Raw genomic sequence first — 21,043 nt, 5'->3', positions numbered from 1 at the left:
CAGAGACAAGGGCACAAGGAGGGCACAAACACAAAGAAAGCAACAAATATAACAGGGAACAAAATACAACGAGCACATGTAGGTCCCCTATGTAGCATGCAGCTTTGAGATAAAACATTAATTTTAGCAATTGCAGTCCAGATGTAGATATGAGCTCAATAAGTTCAATAAGGAAGTTCTCTGGTCATTCATTTACCTGCATTCACGCTGCTCTTTTTTCTGCATTACTTCCTCTTTCCCACGCAGTCAAAGATATATATGTTGTCATCACTCTGGCCCAGTCTTTTTCTCACCTGCGTTCTGGGAGCCAGTCAGCCTCTGTTCCACATAGTTTAAATCTCAATGCTCTCCTGTCATTCTGCCTTTCAGACTTTTACTTCCTGCCTCCTCTACATCTCCACATCATCCTGACCATTTCTGCCACCACCAGCGTCTAAACTCCAGGAGGGTCCTCTTCTATTCCTTGCCATTGTTGGACTCCACTATGCTATGTGGCTTCATTGCAGTCTAATTACCAAATACATTATTACTCTAAATTTCAATAACTCATGCTCAGTTCCTTCAAATCTTGACTTATTGAGATTTGTAGGCATAATGTTGCCTGCATGCTACCACCTTAGTTTAGCATGCTAAGATTCTGATTAGCACTAAAAACAAAGTATAGCTAAAAGTTGTTGTTAAATTTCAACCTCATGGTGGCAGTAGAGGAGAAGCTCAGGGATCACTTAAGTCAGTATGCATCATCCCTTTAAGACCACAAGTACCTTCACAAATTTTAATGCAGGTTCATATTATATATAGCACTAAAACTTTAAAGGCACCCACTTTAACATGGTTAAAACACACACACACATTTAGAATACTGTTTGCAACCCATCATGAAAAGGATTAAATTACATTTTTGTGGGGAGATCCTATGAATAAACACAAATCAGAGCCTAAAACAATATTGTTTTGGTGCAAACTGAATTTAACCTTAATGAAAAGTCACACTGACTGAAATAAACTCTGAACTGTGCTGTGGCTCCAGCAGGATCCTGGGTAGTGAGAGTTGAACTCTCAGCTGGTCCGGCCTTGGACTTGGTAGCAGCTTTGTATTGACGCTGGGGGCAGATGGTCTCTCTCTCTCTCAGAGTCAGGCGTCAGCTGTTCACAAGCACAGATGAGGGACTTACTGCGGTGGACATTGATTTCACACACAGCTCTCAGAGAGAACAACATAAACTTTTGACAAACTATGGACCTCTCTCTTCTTCCCTGGGGTTAACAGCTAATGAGGATATTTTGTTTTTCGCAGAAAGTTTACTTCTACAGTGTGAAGATATGTGGCATTTGAGGTAGGTCACAGAATTTTTAAAATTATGTTTTCATTTAAGAGACTGTGGTTTCTTTATTGTTTGTAGTTATTCTGTTCAGCTCTATAGATAATCATACTGACTGTTTCTGCAATGAAAACAAAACATTTTTTTGTCACTGAATCTCACAAACTAGTAGAAAAATAATTATTTTAGTGGCTTTTCCTGTATTGAAGCTGTGATTTTTTTTTTATGTTTTTAATGTTACAAGGATTATTTAGCTGCTAGAAAATGTGTTTATGCTTTTATCTATATAAGAGGACACAGGAGTTGACAGGAGGATCCCTCACCTGCTAAAGCCCCTATAATTCCATTTGCTGACTGTAGGATCTGCCTGAACAGCTTATAAAGTCTTTACAATAATACACCCTGTAGCTAGACAGCTGCACTGTAAGCCAAGATGAAGAGTGTGTAAACACGATCTATGCAGTTAATAATGAGTGTATAAAATATCTAACAAAATAGTTTTAATTTAGCTGATAAGTAATCCTATTCTGTTTTTCTAGTGGAGGAAAATAGGTTTATGCTTTGCATAAATGTCTCCATCTTTGAGTGAAATGTATACCCCAATTTCACTCAAATTAATCAGGAAATATTTTTCTTTTGAATATTCATAATAACTATCCACAACATTAAAGTGATGCATCGTTAATTATAAGCTACAGTCCTTCTCCAGAATGCAAACTTTTAAATCACTATGTACTTAAAGGGTTTTCTGAATGCAGAACTCATTTGTTTCTGTACTGTTTTAGCTAGTTTTACTTATGCTAGAGGCTAGAGTACATCTATTCCACCATATAGAATATACTGTATTATTGTTGAGCTGTTTTTTTTTCATTATCTTGTGCACTAAACTTAACCATACTTAACCACATGTTCAGGACAATACATACGTATTACAATGGCATCAAGTCACAAGGTCATTTCCTCATCTGTATCCTGTTCTTGAACAAAAGAGAAACTCAAGGGGAACCCCAGTTTCCTCCTTTGGTTCCTGAACAGGGAATTGGACATGGGAAAGAGCAACATCCTCTCATAAATTCACCCAAATATGACTGATGCTTCATTTAAAAACTTTATGATGTCTCATATGGAATGGAAGTTGTGTTTTCATTGGAGAAATTTCCGGGATAGACGAGACTTGATGTTTAATAAATCTCAAGTTAGTGCAGGAAAAAATAGAACTGGGTCTGTGTTTGTCTTTGCTGTAGAAGTCATAAACAGTCTTTTCTTTCTGCAGGTGCACAACAGGAAACAGTTTAGTACATGCTCTTGGTTCAGGAGCTTCCTCTTTCCCTGGATACAAAATGCAGGCCGTTCCAGTTTTGTCCTTTCAATGAGCAAAACAGATTCACGTCCACACCAGCTGCTCACCACCAGAAGTAATAACCCTCCAAGATGGCACTCACTTCACTCTATGTTACTGAGAAACCAGGAGCTGGCTTAAGTGAAGTGGACATATGTACACTTGAGATTAATATGAAGTATGAAGTCATCCCATCTATTGTGTGCTCTGTTTGCCTTTCATTTGGCCTCATCTACTGCTTTTCCGGTACGTAATCATAATGTTATTAACGTCAAATTTAAGGAAAGACTACTTAAATTTTTTACATCTAACTGTCCACTCCGCTTTTAAATGTTTCAAGAGCTCACCTGATGGCTTAAAGCCTCAGTGGCAGGTGTCTGCAGGCTGCCAGGGGTTTAGGGTGGATAAGCCCAAAGCTAGAGAAGGCAGATGGGTAGTCCTGTGTCTGAATTTGACAGAGACAGCATATATGAAGTGCTACCTGTTACACACTCATGGTCTAAAGTTAAAGCTGAAGTCTGCTCCTGTCAGCACTGACAGTGATTTGTTTTTATGTAGAGCTACACAGGGAGAAAATATACTACAGTATTAAAACCAATATTTATTTGGTATTACTGAGAAAATATGCAGAGAAAAATTCAATCAACACAAAAACTGAGTGTGATAAAGAGTGTTGTGTCACAAGGACCTGCAGCCTAAAACATGTGACATTACGCAAACACACATGCTGCCAAAGTCTGTTTTTCCAGTAACACTAACGCACTGTGAGGAAATGTATAACTGTCAATAATTAATAATGGGGAATTTAAAAAAAGCAGTTTTAGTGGTGCAGACAAAGAGAGTGCTGTCATAGTTGTATTCACTTATGCAACTCTGTGGTTAGTGATTGCCATGCACATGCAAGTGGCCTGCCCACAGAGACTCAAAGGACACCAGAATACAAATGAGTCATGTGAAGCATTGGGCAAATGTACAGCAGAATTACACTGCAAACAATGAGCTTTGTCTACTATCATCCACAACCATCCACCCAAAAAAATTCATCAGAAATCTAAAACATTGCCATAACTGTCTTCACCATACGCCTTTCCATATCACAAAATAAATATCTTTTGTATTCATAGACACTAGTAAACATGTCTCTCACTATAACTAAAGGTAACCTGTGGTATTAGCCACAAAACTGTAAAGGAACGAGAGCAATCACTGTAGTCTCCCCACCTGGAGCTGGAGATGAATGCTGGAACAAATTTGTGAATGAAAAGGTATTTTAGTGTGTGAACCATCAGCATCTGCAGAGTCATCCAATCAGCTCTTATTGTTGTGGCTCATATAAGGTAAAAAAAAAATAGTGGACCTAATATTTCATCTACCTTGGATAATACACATTTTTAATCTGTTTTTTACAGATTCTTTTATTGTTTTTGTTTTTGTTTTCTTAAACATCTGTCCTGTCCTTGTAGCAAGCAGAATCATGGTCTGAATGCTTTGTTGTGCCAAACACATCTGCTTTCCCAAGAGGAGCACTATGGGCTCTCTGTAGGCTCCTTTTGTTAATCTTATTGTTTTATTTATTTTATTTTTTATTATTCATGCTATTATCTATGTGGATATTATGCTGAAGCAGAAAGGACATGAAAGATAGAAAAAGAAAAGGAGAGAGAGAGAGAAAAGAGTGGGTATGGGAGGGAGGAAAGCTGGGAAACAGACAGACATGCTGGGTCTCCAACTGCTACATCTAAAACAAAGCACATTTAAAAATCTCACCAAAACTACAATAAAACTAAAATAATATTATTATTATTGCTAAGTTACAGTGCGTCACTTTATTTCTGTTCACACTGCAGCTGTAAGAATGTGACTTTCCCAACTCTGAGACTAATAAAGTTTATTTGATTTTATGAAGAATAAAAACATGTTTGTTTGATGTGTTTTGGGCACAGTTAACAAAAGAATCTTTGCAATGCAATTTTTTACAATTACATAACTGTAACTTTAATATAACAGTTAAGGGGACATAATAAATGACTGAAGTGTGGTGCTTTACATTATTGCATTACTAACAAATAAAATGTAGTTACATTAACACATTACATCCTGCAAAATCCTGAAGAAACATGACAAAAATATTAGGTGATCTAAGCACATAAGCTAAACCTAAAACCTACAAATACAAACCAATATTCCTTAATTGATCCAGTGATGCCTATGCTTTGCCTGCTTATTAATCAGTATTAAAACTAACACTGGAGCTGGTTCTAACCTTCTTTTATTACCCTCCCCCAGGATACCGCTGCTTCAAGATGGTCATGTTCTTCTCAGGCTTCCTGTTAAGCTCGGCAGCCATGCTCCTCTTGTACCATAAAGAACCTGCACTGAGCACCCAGCTGCAGGCAGAGACCAAGGCGGGCATTGGCCTTGGTGTGGCTGTGCTGTGTGGACTGTTGACCATGTTAATGACAACTGTGGGACTCCTCATCAGCGGCTTACTTCTGGGAAGCCTTCTCTCCCTCTCCATCTTGGTGGTTATTGGACAATTTCACAGCCTTACTCCAGTTTGGGTGCCTCTCAGTGTTGTTCTAGGTGCCAGCATGGCCGCTGCTGTCTTTACACTCCAGTGGCAGAAACTATTCAGCATAATCTTCACTTCTGTGTTTGGAGCAACTGCAGTCATGCTGTGTGCAGATTACCTGGTGGGGGCATTTGTATTGCCAGATCAAGTGTATGATATATTTTCTCAAGCTGCTCCACGACCACTCTGCTGGTTTGACTGGGCTGTCACTGGAATCTGTCCTGTTTTGAGTCTCACCGGAGTGCTGGTGCAATGGTGGTTTACTGCCAAAGGAATGTCACACAATGGAAGTAAGTTTAATTCAATCTCTAACTCAAGGCTGTATTCACAACCTCCCTATTTGATGTTGTGTATTCATGTTTTATGTTTTTTTGTTCTCCCCTTTTAATGCATCCAGGTGCACATAAAAAACAGAAGAAATATGCAAAAAAACATGCAAATAAAGAGTCAAGGAGAAGACCTCAGCATCACCGCCAACGGAGGCCTCCACCCCTGAAACGCTATGCTGGGGATGTCCTGGCACCGGTCAGTGGCTGAGATTCAAATGGTTGATGTGCTTTTTGGTTCATATTTTATTTATCCATTCCAGATAATAATAATAACAGATGCCAAGGCACTTGGTTGTTTATCCATATCTACATAAGTCAAAAATGTAAAAAAATCTTTATGTTTTTATTGCTATTTCCTTGAATTATAAGAATCAAGTCAGTAATGTTGTGAAGAGCATTTTTACCAACTCTAAGTCATTAATAAATATTAAACTTAGCTATGTACCTAAAGGATTTAGTTATCCTTTGCTTTATTGCCTCCCACCTTTACTACTGCAACTTCCTGATATACAGTGCAATTTCCCAATTTGCATAGCCTGAAGCAACAATATAGGGCTACCCTCTTGTGGTGTCACCACCCAGAGGAGGGGTCAGACACAATGTGTGTTGGATGGCAATCAAGGGCTGCCAAAGTGCTTCTGGCAAATTGTCAGGCAACTCAAGAGGAGAAAGCAGTATTATACTCAAATGGTGCATAGTGCAGGTGGGAGCTGCAAACTTCAACTCAGCACATAGGCAGTGGAAGGAATACCTCAAGGATCACATCAATCCCATCGACATGGATGGATGAGGGGGCAACTTGGCCATCACTAAGGTGAGGTCACCATGATAGTTAAACCACTCCTTCTTAAGGCACTGGATGTTGTGTGACTGACACCCACAACATGCCTTTGGAAGGTAGAGACAGTGTCTCTGAATTGGCAAACTTGGGTGGTAGTTCCTCTCCTCAAGAAGGGGGACTGGAGAGCATGCTCCAGCGTCATGGGGGATCACACTTCTCAGCATCCCCAGAAAGGTCTTTGCCAGGGTGCTGGAGAGGATAGTCCACCCATAAGTTGTGTCTTGGATCCAGGAGGGGCAATGCAGTTTTAGTCCTGGCCGTGAATTCCCGATTAGCTCTTTGTCCTCTCAAGAATATTCAAGAGTGAGCAGGAGTTTGCCCAATCAGTTTACATTTGTTTTGTGAAGGCAATCGACTTCATCCCTCGGGATATGCTGTGGTGGGCACTTCTTTTTATGGACAGAATTTCTAGGCAAGTGACAGAAGGCTCCCACTTTGGTGGTTTAATGATCTCATCTCTGCTTTTTGAAGATGATGTGGTTCTTTTGGCTTCATCAGATGATGGCCTCCTTTCAGGAGGTGGTTAGGGTAAGAGAGGTCTGGGCTTCTCTGCTACCCCCACGACCCAACCAGGGATAAGCAGTGGAAATGGATGGATGGATGGATTTTATTTATCATTTATTCTTGTTTTTGAATTCTTTTTTTTTAAGTATACAATTGTTTATGTTGCTCTGTTGCTGTTTTATTTATCGTATTTTAATTTAAGTTTTTAGGTAGTTTTGGGTTTTGAAATTGGGTTGCTGGAGACCTTGAATGTAAATACGTTTGCCTGGAAATGATTTGGGTTATCTTCTGTCTCTTTCAAAATATGCTAGATAAATAAAATTGACATGACACAAGTATACATTAGTATTAGCACACTTTTCATACATGAACTGGTAAACAAGGCCCACTGCAGCTTTGTGGAGCACCAGAGTGTTCTAGGTTCTCACTGTGTATAATTTGTCTCCATGGTAAATGGCCAGTTTAACAACAGTGCATCCTCCTTTTGTTTGCCTTGCAGAGTTATCTTCAGAGCCTTCAGGAGCGTCAGATGGGAACCGGCTCCTCTAAAAGCACCGTCAGCACTATCACACACACTCTAATTGACTTTGACTTTGAAACAGGCTCCATGGTGCCTCTGACCACTTCCTCTCCAGTCTTCACAGTTTGATTAACATGGCTTCAAGCAACTATAGGTTACATATGTCTGAGGAATAATTAATCATTTGAATTTTTGACCATCACAAACACCTTTCCACAGTTTCAACTTGTGGTTTGAATCCTTATTACTGGCTTCATCAGATAACAATCAGCATGCTCAGACTGATATGAGGTACTTGGAGATCATCCCCTGAATGATGACAAGACAAATTAATGCAGCCTCAACACAGCATCAGGCCCATGACTACTAAATCCTTTGAGCAGTTTAACTCTCAGATGAGTTCTTTTGTTTCATGCAATATCATTACAATCTTAAACACTCTGCTTATGTCACTGTGTACATACATAGATCAGTAACACATCTAGATTGCACTGAAATGTAATCATTACAGCTACAAAAGATAAATGTGTGCCAGCACATGCAATGAAACCAAGGATATACATAAAACATATAATTCTGAACGGTAGACCAATAAAATGTTGATCAGACAGCTTCACAGTCAGCTGTTTTGGGTATTGTCTTATGTTAAGAGTCATTAAATCAGCAACGTGATGTTTATGCAATCATACCAAAGATAAGAATGTCAGCAGCATCGAAAACACTGATGGTATTAAAACTGTGAAGAGTGTGTTTAGTTGTTTATGAGTTCAAGTTTGAATTTGAAAACCAGATGATGTGTTATTTCATCTTTGAAGGTTACATCCTTATTTTTAAGAGATTAAATAAAACATGCTTTTCCTCTGCTCTGTACTGTTATTAATCCATCTATACTCCTCTGGTGTGTTGTCCTTCTTTGAAGATATCTGTTCTGGAGAGGCTAGATCAAAATTCTCCTATTTGTAGGTCACAAATACATTTGACTCAGAAACTGTATCTCCTCCAAAAAATCATGACTAGGTCACAAAAAAATCCACACGCCTTCTTGGAGTAATTGTACAGCTGTTTTCTGTACACCATTTTGTCACTGCTATAAAAGAAGAATGCAGCTGGCCAGCATTACAGAGCGAGATGTCATTCATGTTTACATTCTCTGACCTTTCACAAACAAGAACCTCTTGTGTCTAAATGTTAAATCCAGTTTTAAAGCTTTTACTTCAGCATTTCTTTAGCATGTTGCATGTTTTGGAATCAGAAGTGACCAAATTTGGACAAATGGGCTGAGTTATCTACTAATATTACCATTAGCTTGATCCGTAAACTGCATGGATGCATCATGCAGACACAGATACCTTATAATTAGTGCTAAGCGAGCCATGTGATTTGGTATATAAATGTATTAAAAATGCTCCAAAAGATACAAACAGATTTGAGAAGTTTTTCAGAGTTGATAATAGACAGCTACCAGCCTTGAAAGTTTAAACAGTTCAAAAAACCTGTAATTATTATGAGGGATTTAATTATAGAGAACAAAGCCATTTTTGTACTAGACTGTAAATATGCCATAGCTAAACTTTGGCCTTTTAACACTGGAGTCTCTGAGTACAGACTCACTTTACGGAGCCAGCCTCAAGTGGTCACTTGAGGAACTGCAGTGTTGACTTCGATTTGCAGTCCCTTCTGGATGTTGCCACTTGGTCAATGCACTTTGTTCTATACAGTTTTATGGTTGTGGGGTTCAGGTTAGCAGAAAAGAAGAAAACAAGAAGTCTATGAACACTATGAAAATGGGTCCAAGATTTCTGGAACATTGTTTTAATTATAATTTAATTTTAATGTATGAATATGTCAGTTTTGTTCTTAACCTTCCCTTTATTCACACTTGTTTAAATGTTAATTCCACTTTTTTCCCACCCTTTGTTTTTTCAGTTAATGTCGCTACTGTTCAGCTATGTTAACTTTGCACTTTACGTGCAAGGATTTAGAATAGAATAGAATAGCCCTTTATTGTCCTTGTACATGCATAATGATATTATGGACATTTTTGTACAGAATGATGTTTATCGTAGCAAAAAACTTCTCCACAGACATTTTAAAAGAAAGTGGAAATGACATTTTTCACATTTTTGAGCCGTTGTCTTCTGTCTGAGTAAATACAGTTTCAATTTTTTTGTTCCTTCTAATTTTCATTTCATTTTGAATTAAAGTTTTCATTTCAGTGTAGCTTCAGCTAGTTTCCGCTGGTTTGCACATTTCACAATTGAGCTTTTTATGGTCTGACGATGTCCAGTTTTAATACAGTCTTTTTTTTTTATGTGGGTGGTATTTGTTAAGGGCAAGTGCTAAGAAGTCCAGAATAGATATTAGAACACAACAGTGTAATCGAAAAATTACGGTCACGGAAAAACACATACAACAAAGTCTTCTGATGTTTCCAATAGAACCACACGGCAGCAAAATTAATTCTTAGTTTTCTGAATGCACAATATAATTTTCAATCAGCCTATTCAAAGTCTGATTTTTATTTCAGTTATTTCAATTGTTCACATCGAGTTGTAGTTTTTAGTTTCATTTTAATTAATTATAATAAACTGGTGCCTAAATAAAAGTGAACACAGAAGTTAGGTATTTGGAAGATCTCCATGTGGTGAAAACCGCCTGCTGATCTTGTTCACGTGTCTGAAGTTGACTTTCTTATCATGTAAAGTGACCTTATCCTTCAAAGACACTGCATGCACAACTACACAGGTGTTTTCCACCTGCTCTGACTTCTTAAGACTCCTGCTTTGTTAAGAGCAGCGTGAGCTTCACAAAAATCTGTTTTGGTTTTATTTGATTCGTTTAGATTTTACCAAGACTCCTTTATCTGGCATTTGTGGCCAGACGTTAAAAAGGGCACCCTAACAACATTTGATATAACTCATATAATATACTGACATAATGTACACATACAGCAATAAAATGCAACCGGGGGAAGGCTACAGAGAAGTATTCCTCACGTGTTCTGTGATTAATGTCCTCTCCTCTGTTATCCTGGTTGATTGGTCTGTTTATTTAATGTTAAAGTGGAAGAGAAGCAGAAGTATGTATAATTAAAGATAACTATTTTAACTAGTTACTAGTTTATTTGTTAGTTTAATTAGGTAAGTGGAAGCTTTAGTATTCCTTTTTTGCTCAACATGACAGGACTGAGAAGCAAATATCATTGCACACACCCACATAACCAATACCCATACTGTGAGCTTGTTTCACTGTTATTAAATCAAGTCATTGTGCAGATAAGGCTAATGTTGAGTCCCCAGTGGCCTCTGGTGGCTCAGTCGTCACACTGCATCCAGCGCAAGGCAGTGTTGAGAGGGTAGGTCTTCTCCACTGCTTGGTAGTTTTGGTTTACACGCCAATACTCGGTGCCTTTAAATATGTATACATAACCATTAGTCCACGTTAGTGCAGCATCAGTGTTGCTGGGCATCCCTTTGAAGAGTTGTCCAACTGGTTTAGGGTATGATTTGAAATCCGTCGGAGCAATTTCATCCCATTGCCAGTATCCAGAGCCCTGAAATAAAGAGCAAATTATTGACTGAGTTCAGATATCAAAAACAACAAAAAGACTGAAAATCATCTTACTTTGAAAAAGATAATCTTCTGGTTCTTATTGAAGTAAAAAGCAGAGTCAATATTTGCAGGGATGTTGGACAAACGTTTGGGGAAGCCCTGGTCAAGTTTGAAGCCTGTGTATCTCCATAATTTGTCTCCTGTGAAAGGATGTTTGCAGAGGAAAGACACTTGAATTCAGAAAACACACCAAACAGAACACACAGCTGGAATTAAACATTCTGAACGCTGCTGATAAAACTACTGAATAAACCTTTCAGAAAGTAGGATTTGCCAGTTCGCGGAGAGTGAACAGCTGCACTGAGACTTCCTGGCAGCTCCTTCCACAGTGCGGAAATCTGGATGGGAGTGTTGTAGTCAGAGTTGGACACTGTCCACACATACTGCCCACTGAAAAAGTATGTCTTACGCAAAGGACCTGCAGGGGCAAAATGTAGGAGAAAAAATATCTTTAGAAGCATCTTCCTGTTTTGTTAAACAAAATACAGAGCAAAGCATATATAAAGGAATTTGTATTAGAGCATCAGAGTCTCTGTACCCAACATAACTGCATCCACAGTGGCCTTGCATGGATTTGGAATAACTCCTCCTGGCCTTGACTGTCCTGGATTTCTAGATTCAGGAATCTTCTCTGGCTTTCCTGAAAAGGGATAGCATTGCAGGTTGCATAAATAGTACTTCAAAGATATATTCATATGGTGCTGTAATAACATTTTGGCAATACCGTATAAAGCTTGGATCCCTTGTATGTCATCTGGATGAAGCTTGAAGTCAGAGCGGTATCCATTGTAAACAGGTCCCATCAGTGCATTGTAGTACTGTGAGTGGCCCAGGCCTAGAGCGTGGCCAATTTCATGAGCTGCTACAATCCTCAGGTTGGAGCCAGAACTCTTCCCTTCTGTCCACAGTTCATCCTCATCGAAGTGCACAATGCCAGACTCGGGGGCATCAGCATGCGCTAAAACACGGCCTAAAGATGAAGCAAGGATTCTAATTAAATACCAGAAGTCACTCAGATCACAAAACTTTGGAGTTTCTTTGTTCATATGCTGGTCCTACCTCGGCCATCAAAGGGTACTGGACACGTCTTGTCTTTTCTGTGAAATGAGATTTTGATGTCTGCTCTTCCTTGATCCAACTCTCTGAACCTTAAAGGTGACACATCACTCCAGTACTTAAAAGCATTCTGGATGGCCATGCGAGTCTTTCCCTGACCCAGATCAGGAGTGTAATTGTAAATGCGGTACGTCAGCATTTTCTTACGCCAGTAACCTGTGAAATTATAATTCAAAATCCTTTATATGCACATAAACTACACATTAAAAATCCAATATGTATACCGTTACCCACCCAGGACTCGATATTTGAGAGATTTGTTATCGAAAGAATCCTCGAGGCCACATCGAGGTTTATTCATCATTGCCAGCGTGGCTAAATCCAGTTTTCCTGATACCTGCAGGTTGGTCACTTTCTGAAACATTCTGACATTAAAAAAAAAGTTTGAACTTTCAATTGAAATGAAGTCTAAATAGTAAATGAGGACAATGTAAACTGATAAGATGGTTAACCTTAAAGCTTCCGCCATTTGCTCATGTGAATAATCTTGAACTTTACTGTCCAGTGGGATGTGCAGGTAGCCATACTTCTTTAAGTAAACCTAAAAGAATGGCAGACAGTGTGAGGGATATTAAATTATTGATCTCTACTAAACAGATTAAAACAATTGTTCTTTCTTTTTTGACATGTTACTTGACTATTTTTGGTCACTGAAACTAAATAATCTCAGCATGGGTGAGGTGAGGTTGACTGAATATAGATGCTCCATTACCAGCTGAGGAATTACTTCCATTTGTGCCAATTATATAGAGATCTGGCCTTACAGTGACATTGGTGAGCTTAAGACAATTAAAAATCCAGTTTCTGCTGATCTCTGTGGAAGTAATGTTAAAACTGGACAGCAGTGCATGCTCCAAGTATTTCTATTTTAATTCTCAGCGAATTGTATGCAAATTCTAGACTCGGAGACTGTGATTTTTACATTAATATTTTAGATTATATTCCAGCAGATCCAGCTTGTTTTGTATTTTCTTACCATGGCTTCTGTGGTATCTTTTCTGCTCAGGGCGATAGATGAAGCTGTTATCAACAAAACAAGAAGCACCATTAACTCCAGTCTGTATTCCATTTTCCAGTTTGGGTCTTTTTCCATTACTAGATAGAAAAAACAACAACTTTGAATCCAATGCGGCAAGTTGATCTTTTCAACTGATAAATAAGCTGTGTGTCTTTCCAAACATCATTTTATCCATCTTCTCTGTGTTCGTTCTTCTATAACTGTGTCAAAGTTGGTGTCTTAGTATTTATACTGTCAAGTGTCTGTTCAGGACCTGCCTCGAAACCACATAATAAATATTTACAAGGAATGTGATGTGTCGACTGCAAAACACCAACACATATTTCAGATGTTAACCACCTGATCACGCCTTCTGACACCATCATTTAGAGCCATTTGTCTTGAAGGGTGTAAGAATAACTTCAGAGTAATGTTGTTTACGTCAAAGGAAGCAAATAAATTAAGAATGAACTTTTTTTAGAACGTGGATGAGCTGCCCACTACCTAATAAAGGTGCCGTCTTGCGACTAGTTATGTCATTGTGGTGGAAGACAAGCACTTTCTTGATTTTTAATTAAGCTGTATTACTTTATAACGGATGTCTGTGGTAGATGTAACAGAAATGCTACCGAGTTGCTCACATGTGATTCATGTTTGTGAAATCTGCACTTTATTCCACAATATCTGAGCGTTCTTTATCCTGTGGTTGCCGTATAAAAAACAACAACAAACCACACATCCTCAATGAGACAACAGCTAATTATATTGTTCTCAAAGTAGGAGCCCATTCAAGCAAAAACAATGACACCCCCGTGTAACCATTGCTACAAATCGTGTCTGAGACAGAGTACGCCTCCTCCTCTGCTGTTTCATTGTGGAATAAAGGCTCATAAAAACCGAGACGGCAAAACTCCTGGGGTTTAAAACATTTACATCTCCTGGTGAGACCATCCCTGATTCCTCACCAAGAAAGAGAATTTTTATCTAGCCTCTCTGGCTCTTTAAGGCATAAGCTTTGTCATTGATTGACTAATTCTAATGGAGGAAAGCAAACATATTAAAGTGGATCTATCATGATTTTCTTGTATGCACCATCAAGATGGTGGATGCCTCTATTAAACACAAAGTTTAAAAAATGAGATCAGTGTTATTGTGTGGTTAATAGCTTACATACACGCATCATGGGCATGAATGTCAGGGCAATTTGGGGTTTTTACTGATTTGTTTGAACTGCTTTTTCCAGGGTGGATGATTGTGCAGCATACACCTTTTCTTTAATCCAAGTGGGGTCAAAAGTATACATCCAAACTGTCACCGTCAGATGAGAGGACACTCATTAGGATATTCATGAACAACACAGGAACCACCAAGGCTCAAACCTCCAATCACACATCTGGACCCATCTGGCCGCAATGACTTGGAATGGATAAAGCAGGCAAACATTAAGCTTCTGAAATGGCCTTCGCAAAGCCCTGATCTCAATCTTACTGAAAATTTGTGGACTTTGAAAAAAGCCAAGTCTGTGTCAGGAAGCCAACCAATTTAAAAGAACTCTGTCAACTCTGCCAATAAGATTAGTCAAATATCAGCCAGAATTATACCAAAGTTTGTTGATGGCTACCAAAAGCATTTGGTTGAGGTGCAACTTGCTAAGGGACATTTAGTCAATTACTAGAGCAAGTTTTATGTAAATATCTGAGCCTGTATGTTGTATACTTGTGTACCCTGTGTGGATTAAAGAAAACCCAAAATAAATCCAAACTTGCACACCTAATTGTATGCTGTACGATCATTCCAACCTGGAAAAAGAACGGGTTAAAGAAATCTTTAAAAGCCCCAAATTACTATGGCATTCATGTCATATGAACATTTGGCCACAACTGTACAGGTAATCCCTGTGAGCCTGCCCAGGTTTCAGACTGGAAAACAGCTACCAGTATAGACATTCAAACATATTAATAATAAAGATAGCCTATATAGGGACTTTCCTGCTTATATCAAATACTGGACAATCGTCAGAACGATGACTTTGAAGTTTTTATAAGTGGGGTTTAATTTATTTAAGCTTTAGGTACATTTTTATCAAATGACTAAACATAACAGAAGAATATATCGACTTAAGTTAATACAGACCCCTTTGCCTTGACTACATGTGGATGACTCATTCTTACTTTATGTTACATCCCAGCGGTCCATTTTGAGCCAGAAAAAAAATTAATATAACATCCTCATCAGGACCACTCATCCCTCAAATATAGGCTATCAACAATTCTACAACAGCACACTTTTTTTTTGTTAGTTTTGACCCTATGCCAAACCCTTTGCATGAAAGGGGTAGTCCAAATTTGTCTGGCCTGTCCAGCATTAAGTGTCTCTGTCCTGGTGTTCCTGGTGGCTCTCTAGATCACTCAATGTGCTTCCTACCCTCTGTATTTTTTAATGGGTTTTTTTTTTCATATTAAAGCAAATGTTACTCAAAAGGATTAATCAGTGTATTTGTTTCAGCTGCTCCCGTCAAGGCTCACTATGGCATATCATCTATGCACTTAGTGTAATGGTAGCAAAGCTGCACAAAGGCATACAAGGAGTAGAGGAACATGTCAAAGACATGGCTCATGAGTCTGTTTGTAAAGTGCTGGAACAGCAATGGAGCTCTTTGGATACATTTTTGTTTTTTCAATAGGAAGAGGGCCATGTGACACATCAAACTTATTGGTAATGTCACAAGAAAAACAATGGTGTGCTCGGTTTCAACGTAACTTTATTTTTTCATGAGTTATTTACAAGTTTCTGACCACTTATAAAATGTCTTCAATGTGCTGCCCATTGTGTTGGATTGTCAATGCAACCCTCTTCTCCAACTCTTCACACACTGATAACAACACCGCAGGAGAAATGCCAACACAGGCATCCAGTATCCGTAGTTTCAGGTGCTGCACATCTCGTATCTTCACACCATAGACAATTGCCTTCAGATGACCCCAAAGATAAAAGTCTAAGGTGGTCAGGAGACATTCAACTGGCCCACGACGACCAATCCACTTTCCAGGAAACTGTTCATCTAGGAATGCTCGGACCTGGCACCCATAATGTGGTGGTGCACCATCTTGCTGGAAAAACTCAATATCCAGTGGCCTTGAGGTTTCCATTGATGAAGAATGGACCCACTATCGTTGTACCCCATATACCACACCAAACCATCACTTTTGTTGTTCCAACAGTCTTGGAGGGATCCATCCAATGTGGGTTAGTGTCAGACCGATAGCGGTGGTTTTGTTTGTCAACTTCACCATTCACATAAAAGTTTGCCTCATCACTGAACAAAATCTTCTGCCTGAACTGAGGGTCCTGTTCCAGTTTTTGTTTTGCCCATTCTGCAAATTCTGGGGCCGATCTGGGTCATCCTCGTTGAGATGCTGCAGTAGCTGGAGTTGTAAGGTTGCCATTTGTGAGTAGCTAATATCCACAGAAGGGATGTTCGACTAATGCCACTCTCCAGTGACATGCGGCGAGTGCTACGCTGTGGGCTCTTGCTGAATGAAGCTAGGACAGCCACTGATGTTTCTTCATTAGTGACAGTTTTCTTGCTTCCACATTTTGGCAAATCCAACACTGAACCAGTTTCATGAAACTTAGCAAGCAGTTTGCTAACTGTAGTATGGGAGATGGGTGGTCTCGTAGGGTGTCTTGCATTGAAATCTGCTGCAATGACCCGGTTACTGCGTTCACCAGATATCAACACAATTTCGATCCGCTCCTCACGTGTTAACCTCTTCGACATGTCAATGGCTGTGAACAAAGAGAAACTTGTAAATAACTCATGAAAGAATAAAGTTACGTTGAAACCACGAGCACCATTGTTTTTCTTGTGACATTACCAATAAGTTTGATGTGTCACATGGCCCTCTTACTATTGAAAAAACAAAAGTTGTATCAAGATGGCCGACTTCTAAATGTAATTTATAGATAAAAACAAAAATATAGATCATCACCCCTAGTCTTATTTTCTGAGCAAGTAAATGCTTTTTAAAACATATTCCACTTTAAAAACACAAAAGCACTTTACACAGCTTGTATTTTAATAAAAGTAGTGACTGTGAAGACTCAACATTAGTGAGACTACAAGAGGGCATCCAACCATTGACAAGAATGTTAATTTCCAAAACAGAAAGGTTAACAAACCAGATTTTCTTTGACAAAAAAATTATTTTTTCCATGTTTATTTTTTTCTGTAAATGAGTCCTCGTGATGTGATGAAAAGTACAAAACGGAGAGGACAGACACGCACAAAACAATTCACAATTATCCGTTTAAACATATTTATGGATGAAGAACCTCTCCTGTACAAGTATATGAGGAATCACAATGTTATTTATCAGAATCTATAAAACAACCTTGTCCGTGGTTAAGATGCGACACCTGCTATGCAGACGGTGCTGGGGCTGTGTTCACTTCCCAAGTTCATAACAAATATCAAATAGGTACAATATGTTTAATGGAATCTATGATCACAAAAGCTGCAAGGGTCCCTTCTTGTGTGTAGTTTGTACGTTGAGTTCATCCAACTCTTCTGCTGTCTTTTATTGCTTCAGGAATCCTGCTCCAGCTGCTCTAATTCCTCTTGTAAGGCCTTTGCCCGACCCAGCTTCTCCAACTGATCCTTTGTTGGCTGTTTTATTTCCCCTGAGTCCACTTTCTGCTGCAACTCCTCAACCTGTCGCAGCTTCTTTTTTACGTTTTTGATCTTCTTAGCCTTTTCAGCCGCCGCTGCTGAAGAGTCAATGGAAGAAGCCGCAGAAACAGGCGCCGCCGTCTTGTTTGCAGACTTGTCGCTCTCTGAAATGGACACATTCTCGACAGCGTTGCTCACCGACTCCACGTCCGCATCTCCATCCTGGCCCTGCTGCTGCTGCTGTTTTCGTTTTTCCTTACGTTTCATGTTGCGTTTGGCAGACTTTGAGAGACCAGCTGTGTCACTGTCCCCACACCCGGGGATCTTCTGCTGCTGCTGTTGTGTTGGTTGTGCTGCATCAGTTGGGTTCAAACCAGGGGGCAGATCTGGTTTACTCTTAAAAAACTTGACATACTTGTTTTCATACCTAAAGCAAGAGAAATGCAATTTAAATAATAGTATATGAGTAATTTTTATTAACGATGCAGCCCTACAAATGCACAAAAAGAAAGTGTGTACACTGTAGGGAAAGAAGAAGGGCGCTTACACAGGGACTTCTTCCTGGGGCACATAACCGTCCTTCACTCGCCTCGGCTTCCTCCAGGTTCCATCAGGTCGCTGAGTAGCAGCGATGTATTTCCCTGAAGCGAAACAGGCAAAGCATTTTAGAGATGACATACACCTTTGTGCAGGAGTGACCTGAAAATGTCTACTGCTTCTATTCTCACTGGATATTTTCCATGTTTTCCCAGAAAGGCAACACTGATGATTTAAAAGAAAGACTTGGACAGTGTGAGATTCCTGCAGCCCCAAGGCCCCGACCAACTACATGTATTAACTGTGAATCTTACGTTAATACAGTGCTTTTTATGGATTTCCATACATTTTAGGCATTTTAAAACCCATAAAATGTGATACTAACATGTTCCTACTTTGCAAGATTATTTTAGCAAATCTCAAAAGTCCACCATAAACCAAGGAGCTAACTCTAACTTTAAAGGTCTCTAACAAATCCTTATGCTAAGAGAGGAAAATAAAGACATTTTCAGCTGCATTTACTTTTTCCCCAATTTGTGGACTCTAAATTGGTTTGCATTGTTCGGTTCAGTTCAAAGTTACATACCAAACTTTGGACAGCTTAATACAAATAAGCACACTGCAAGTCATTATATTTTTGAGTGCATGGAAAAAATGTTTCAAAAGGCACTAATACCACAAACAAAGCCAAGGTCTAAGCAGTGAACCATGAAGCCTAGTAAAAAATAAACAGGTGACTTATAGCAATATACATTCCCTTTAATGTGTTTAATATGTGCATCCAAGACAACAACTTGATGTAGCTGAAAATAAAGAAAAGAACATTAACCAGTCAACTTAGTTTACAAGTATGTGCATAGAATACATTCTTCATGTCACATTGTGAACCACTTAAAAAGTTGTACACATATCAATCGAACGACCCCACAGTCACAGAAACTTCACACCAAAACACAACACATGCAGAATCATTACAGTGAGCAAGTGTGAAAGTGGCTTTACTGCAGATCATCTCAACAACAGTGCTAGAGTTTTCTTTAAATGCAGGGACATATTTAGTTTATTGCACACAGAGGTAAAACTTGTTTAAGGACTGTTATAAGGTTTACACACCACTAGATGTCACTGTGCTTGTTTGGAAAATAAGTGAATAACAAATCAAATTTATCTGCTTTTATTAATTCACAACTCTCCGTTATTTTTAACAATTGTACAGTCAAAAAATGTTTTTTATTTACTACAGATGTTCTTTGGATTAAATTACAGCCTCTAAACGGACTTAATACAGTGACAGTCTAAGACAACATCAGCTTAATTCACGGCATCAGCAGCGTTAGCTCTAGCTGTTGCGGCCACTAACAGATTATCCCTCTACACGGAATTTAAAGTCAAATATCCAGATGTTTTCCTAAGCACCATGGAAATGTGTGTCTGACACCTATAAGCGTTATGTTAAACGGTGATTTAACTCTAATAACTAAAAAGTGCGCCTGGAGTGTTTAGCAACACGCTAACTAGCTTTACGGAAGACTTAGCCATTTTTAGTTACTAGCATTAGCTAGCTGCAACATAGAAAACCTTCAGTTGGCGGTGTCGGGGAACTATAAACGATGAATGCTGCAAAGGCGAAAGACGGGCTATCTCTCCCCTGTAGCTGTAAGATTTAAAATGTAAGATACATTTTCTTTGAGACAAAGGTCTGGCACATGCATCAGCCTTACCAGATTCATCTGTCACATAGGGGGTTGCCATTTTGGTGTAGTGAGCTACTCCGCTCCCCTCGCTCTGGATTACTATCTATCGGTAATGGTGTACCCAAAGGTCCCCTCCTTTACCTCGCTCACTCACAGCACCACACTTACAGCTTTTTAAACATCTGCTTTAAAGTTATTTCGCCGCTCGATGTGTGCCCGATCATGACAGCACATGTGTATGGCTGTTAAAGAGGCTGGCGGGCGGTGCAAGGTAACACAACGAGCGTACCCTATTCTTCGACTTCGGAAATGACGACGTGGATTCTGGGTTGCCAGGTTTGGACAGTATGCGTATTGTTCTCACGTTAATAAAAAAATACAAAAAGAAAAGTCGTGTTAAATTTGTTAGTTCTTAAAAACCTCCCTTCTTTCTATTCCAAATGCTATTTTTTTCTTCTTTCTGTATTTTTTGGAAGTCTGTCCTTTGGAGATAAATCTAATCAGAATCAGAATCAGAATCAGAAAGGGGTTTATTGCCAAATGTTGAGCAGGTTTACAACATTAGGAAATTGCTGCGGTGCTTCAGTGCAAACATAGTGTAATAAATAACACTTAAATAGTGTCATAAATAGCACTTAAATAGACATGAAAAAATAAAAGTAGGGATAAGAATTAAAAGTGCTACGTAGAAAGATATGTGCATGAGCTATACATGAGATATATACATGAGAATAAGAATTAAGAGTGCTACGTAGAAAGATATATACATGAGTGCAGGTGGTGATCAGTGCCAAACATGGAATGATGCAGTGACACAGCGTAGGGTCATGTGTTAGTGGTGGGAACAGTCATATGGTTATTGTTCATGTGTCCAACAGCAGAGGGGAAGAAATTGCTGTCAATATCAATTTGATTAAAAAAAAAACCTTCTCTATTTTCTCTCTATTGAACTAACAAAGATCCAGATTATACTTTCCAGTATGTACTC

General features: G+C 39.0%; 3 protein-coding genes across 3 annotated transcripts; 1 reads left to right on the top strand and 2 right to left on the bottom strand.

Annotated features, from left to right (window-relative positions):
- The first annotated feature begins 1,119 nt into the window (after nucleotides 1-1,119).
- On the top strand, nucleotides 1,120-10,108 carry LOC146550640 (transmembrane protein 198-like). The gene is made up of 5 exons (XM_085260024.1): nucleotides 1,120-1,337; nucleotides 2,596-2,907; nucleotides 4,948-5,523; nucleotides 5,631-5,758; nucleotides 7,407-10,108. The coding sequence occupies exons 2-5, from the start codon at nucleotides 2,754-2,756 to the stop codon at nucleotides 7,554-7,556; spliced, it is 1,008 nt and encodes a 335-aa protein (XP_085116150.1). The 5' UTR covers nucleotides 1,120-1,337; nucleotides 2,596-2,753; the 3' UTR covers nucleotides 7,557-10,108.
- LOC146550639 (matrix metalloproteinase-19-like) lies at nucleotides 9,405-13,352 on the bottom strand. The gene is made up of 9 exons (XM_085260023.1): nucleotides 13,132-13,352; nucleotides 12,608-12,696; nucleotides 12,390-12,520; nucleotides 12,099-12,311; nucleotides 11,764-12,009; nucleotides 11,578-11,679; nucleotides 11,293-11,457; nucleotides 11,052-11,179; nucleotides 9,405-10,980 (listed from the first exon to the last, which is right to left on the bottom strand). The coding sequence occupies exons 1-9, from the start codon at nucleotides 13,246-13,248 to the stop codon at nucleotides 10,741-10,743; spliced, it is 1,431 nt and encodes a 476-aa protein (XP_085116149.1). The 5' UTR covers nucleotides 13,249-13,352; the 3' UTR covers nucleotides 9,405-10,740.
- A 3,858-nt stretch (nucleotides 13,353-17,210) lies between these two features.
- Nucleotides 17,211-20,355, bottom strand: pym1 (PYM homolog 1, exon junction complex associated factor). Its single transcript, XM_085260403.1, has 3 exons — nucleotides 20,083-20,355; nucleotides 18,372-18,465; nucleotides 17,211-18,251 (listed from the first exon to the last, which is right to left on the bottom strand). Exons 1-3 carry the CDS (start codon nucleotides 20,111-20,113, stop codon nucleotides 17,741-17,743), a joined length of 636 nt encoding a protein of 211 aa, XP_085116529.1. The 5' UTR covers nucleotides 20,114-20,355; the 3' UTR covers nucleotides 17,211-17,740.
- Nucleotides 20,356-21,043: the final 688 nt, after the last annotated feature.

Source organism: Mchenga conophoros, linkage group LG20 (genome assembly GCF_057382185.1).
Source record: "Mchenga conophoros isolate Kocher_MC1m ecotype Shallow Benthic linkage group LG20, M_conophoros_male_GT1.1, whole genome shotgun sequence".
Classification (NCBI taxonomy): domain Eukaryota; kingdom Metazoa; phylum Chordata; class Actinopteri; order Cichliformes; family Cichlidae; genus Mchenga; species Mchenga conophoros.
Note: the sequence above shows the minus strand (reverse complement) of the source record. Positions and strands in the feature narration are given on the sequence as shown.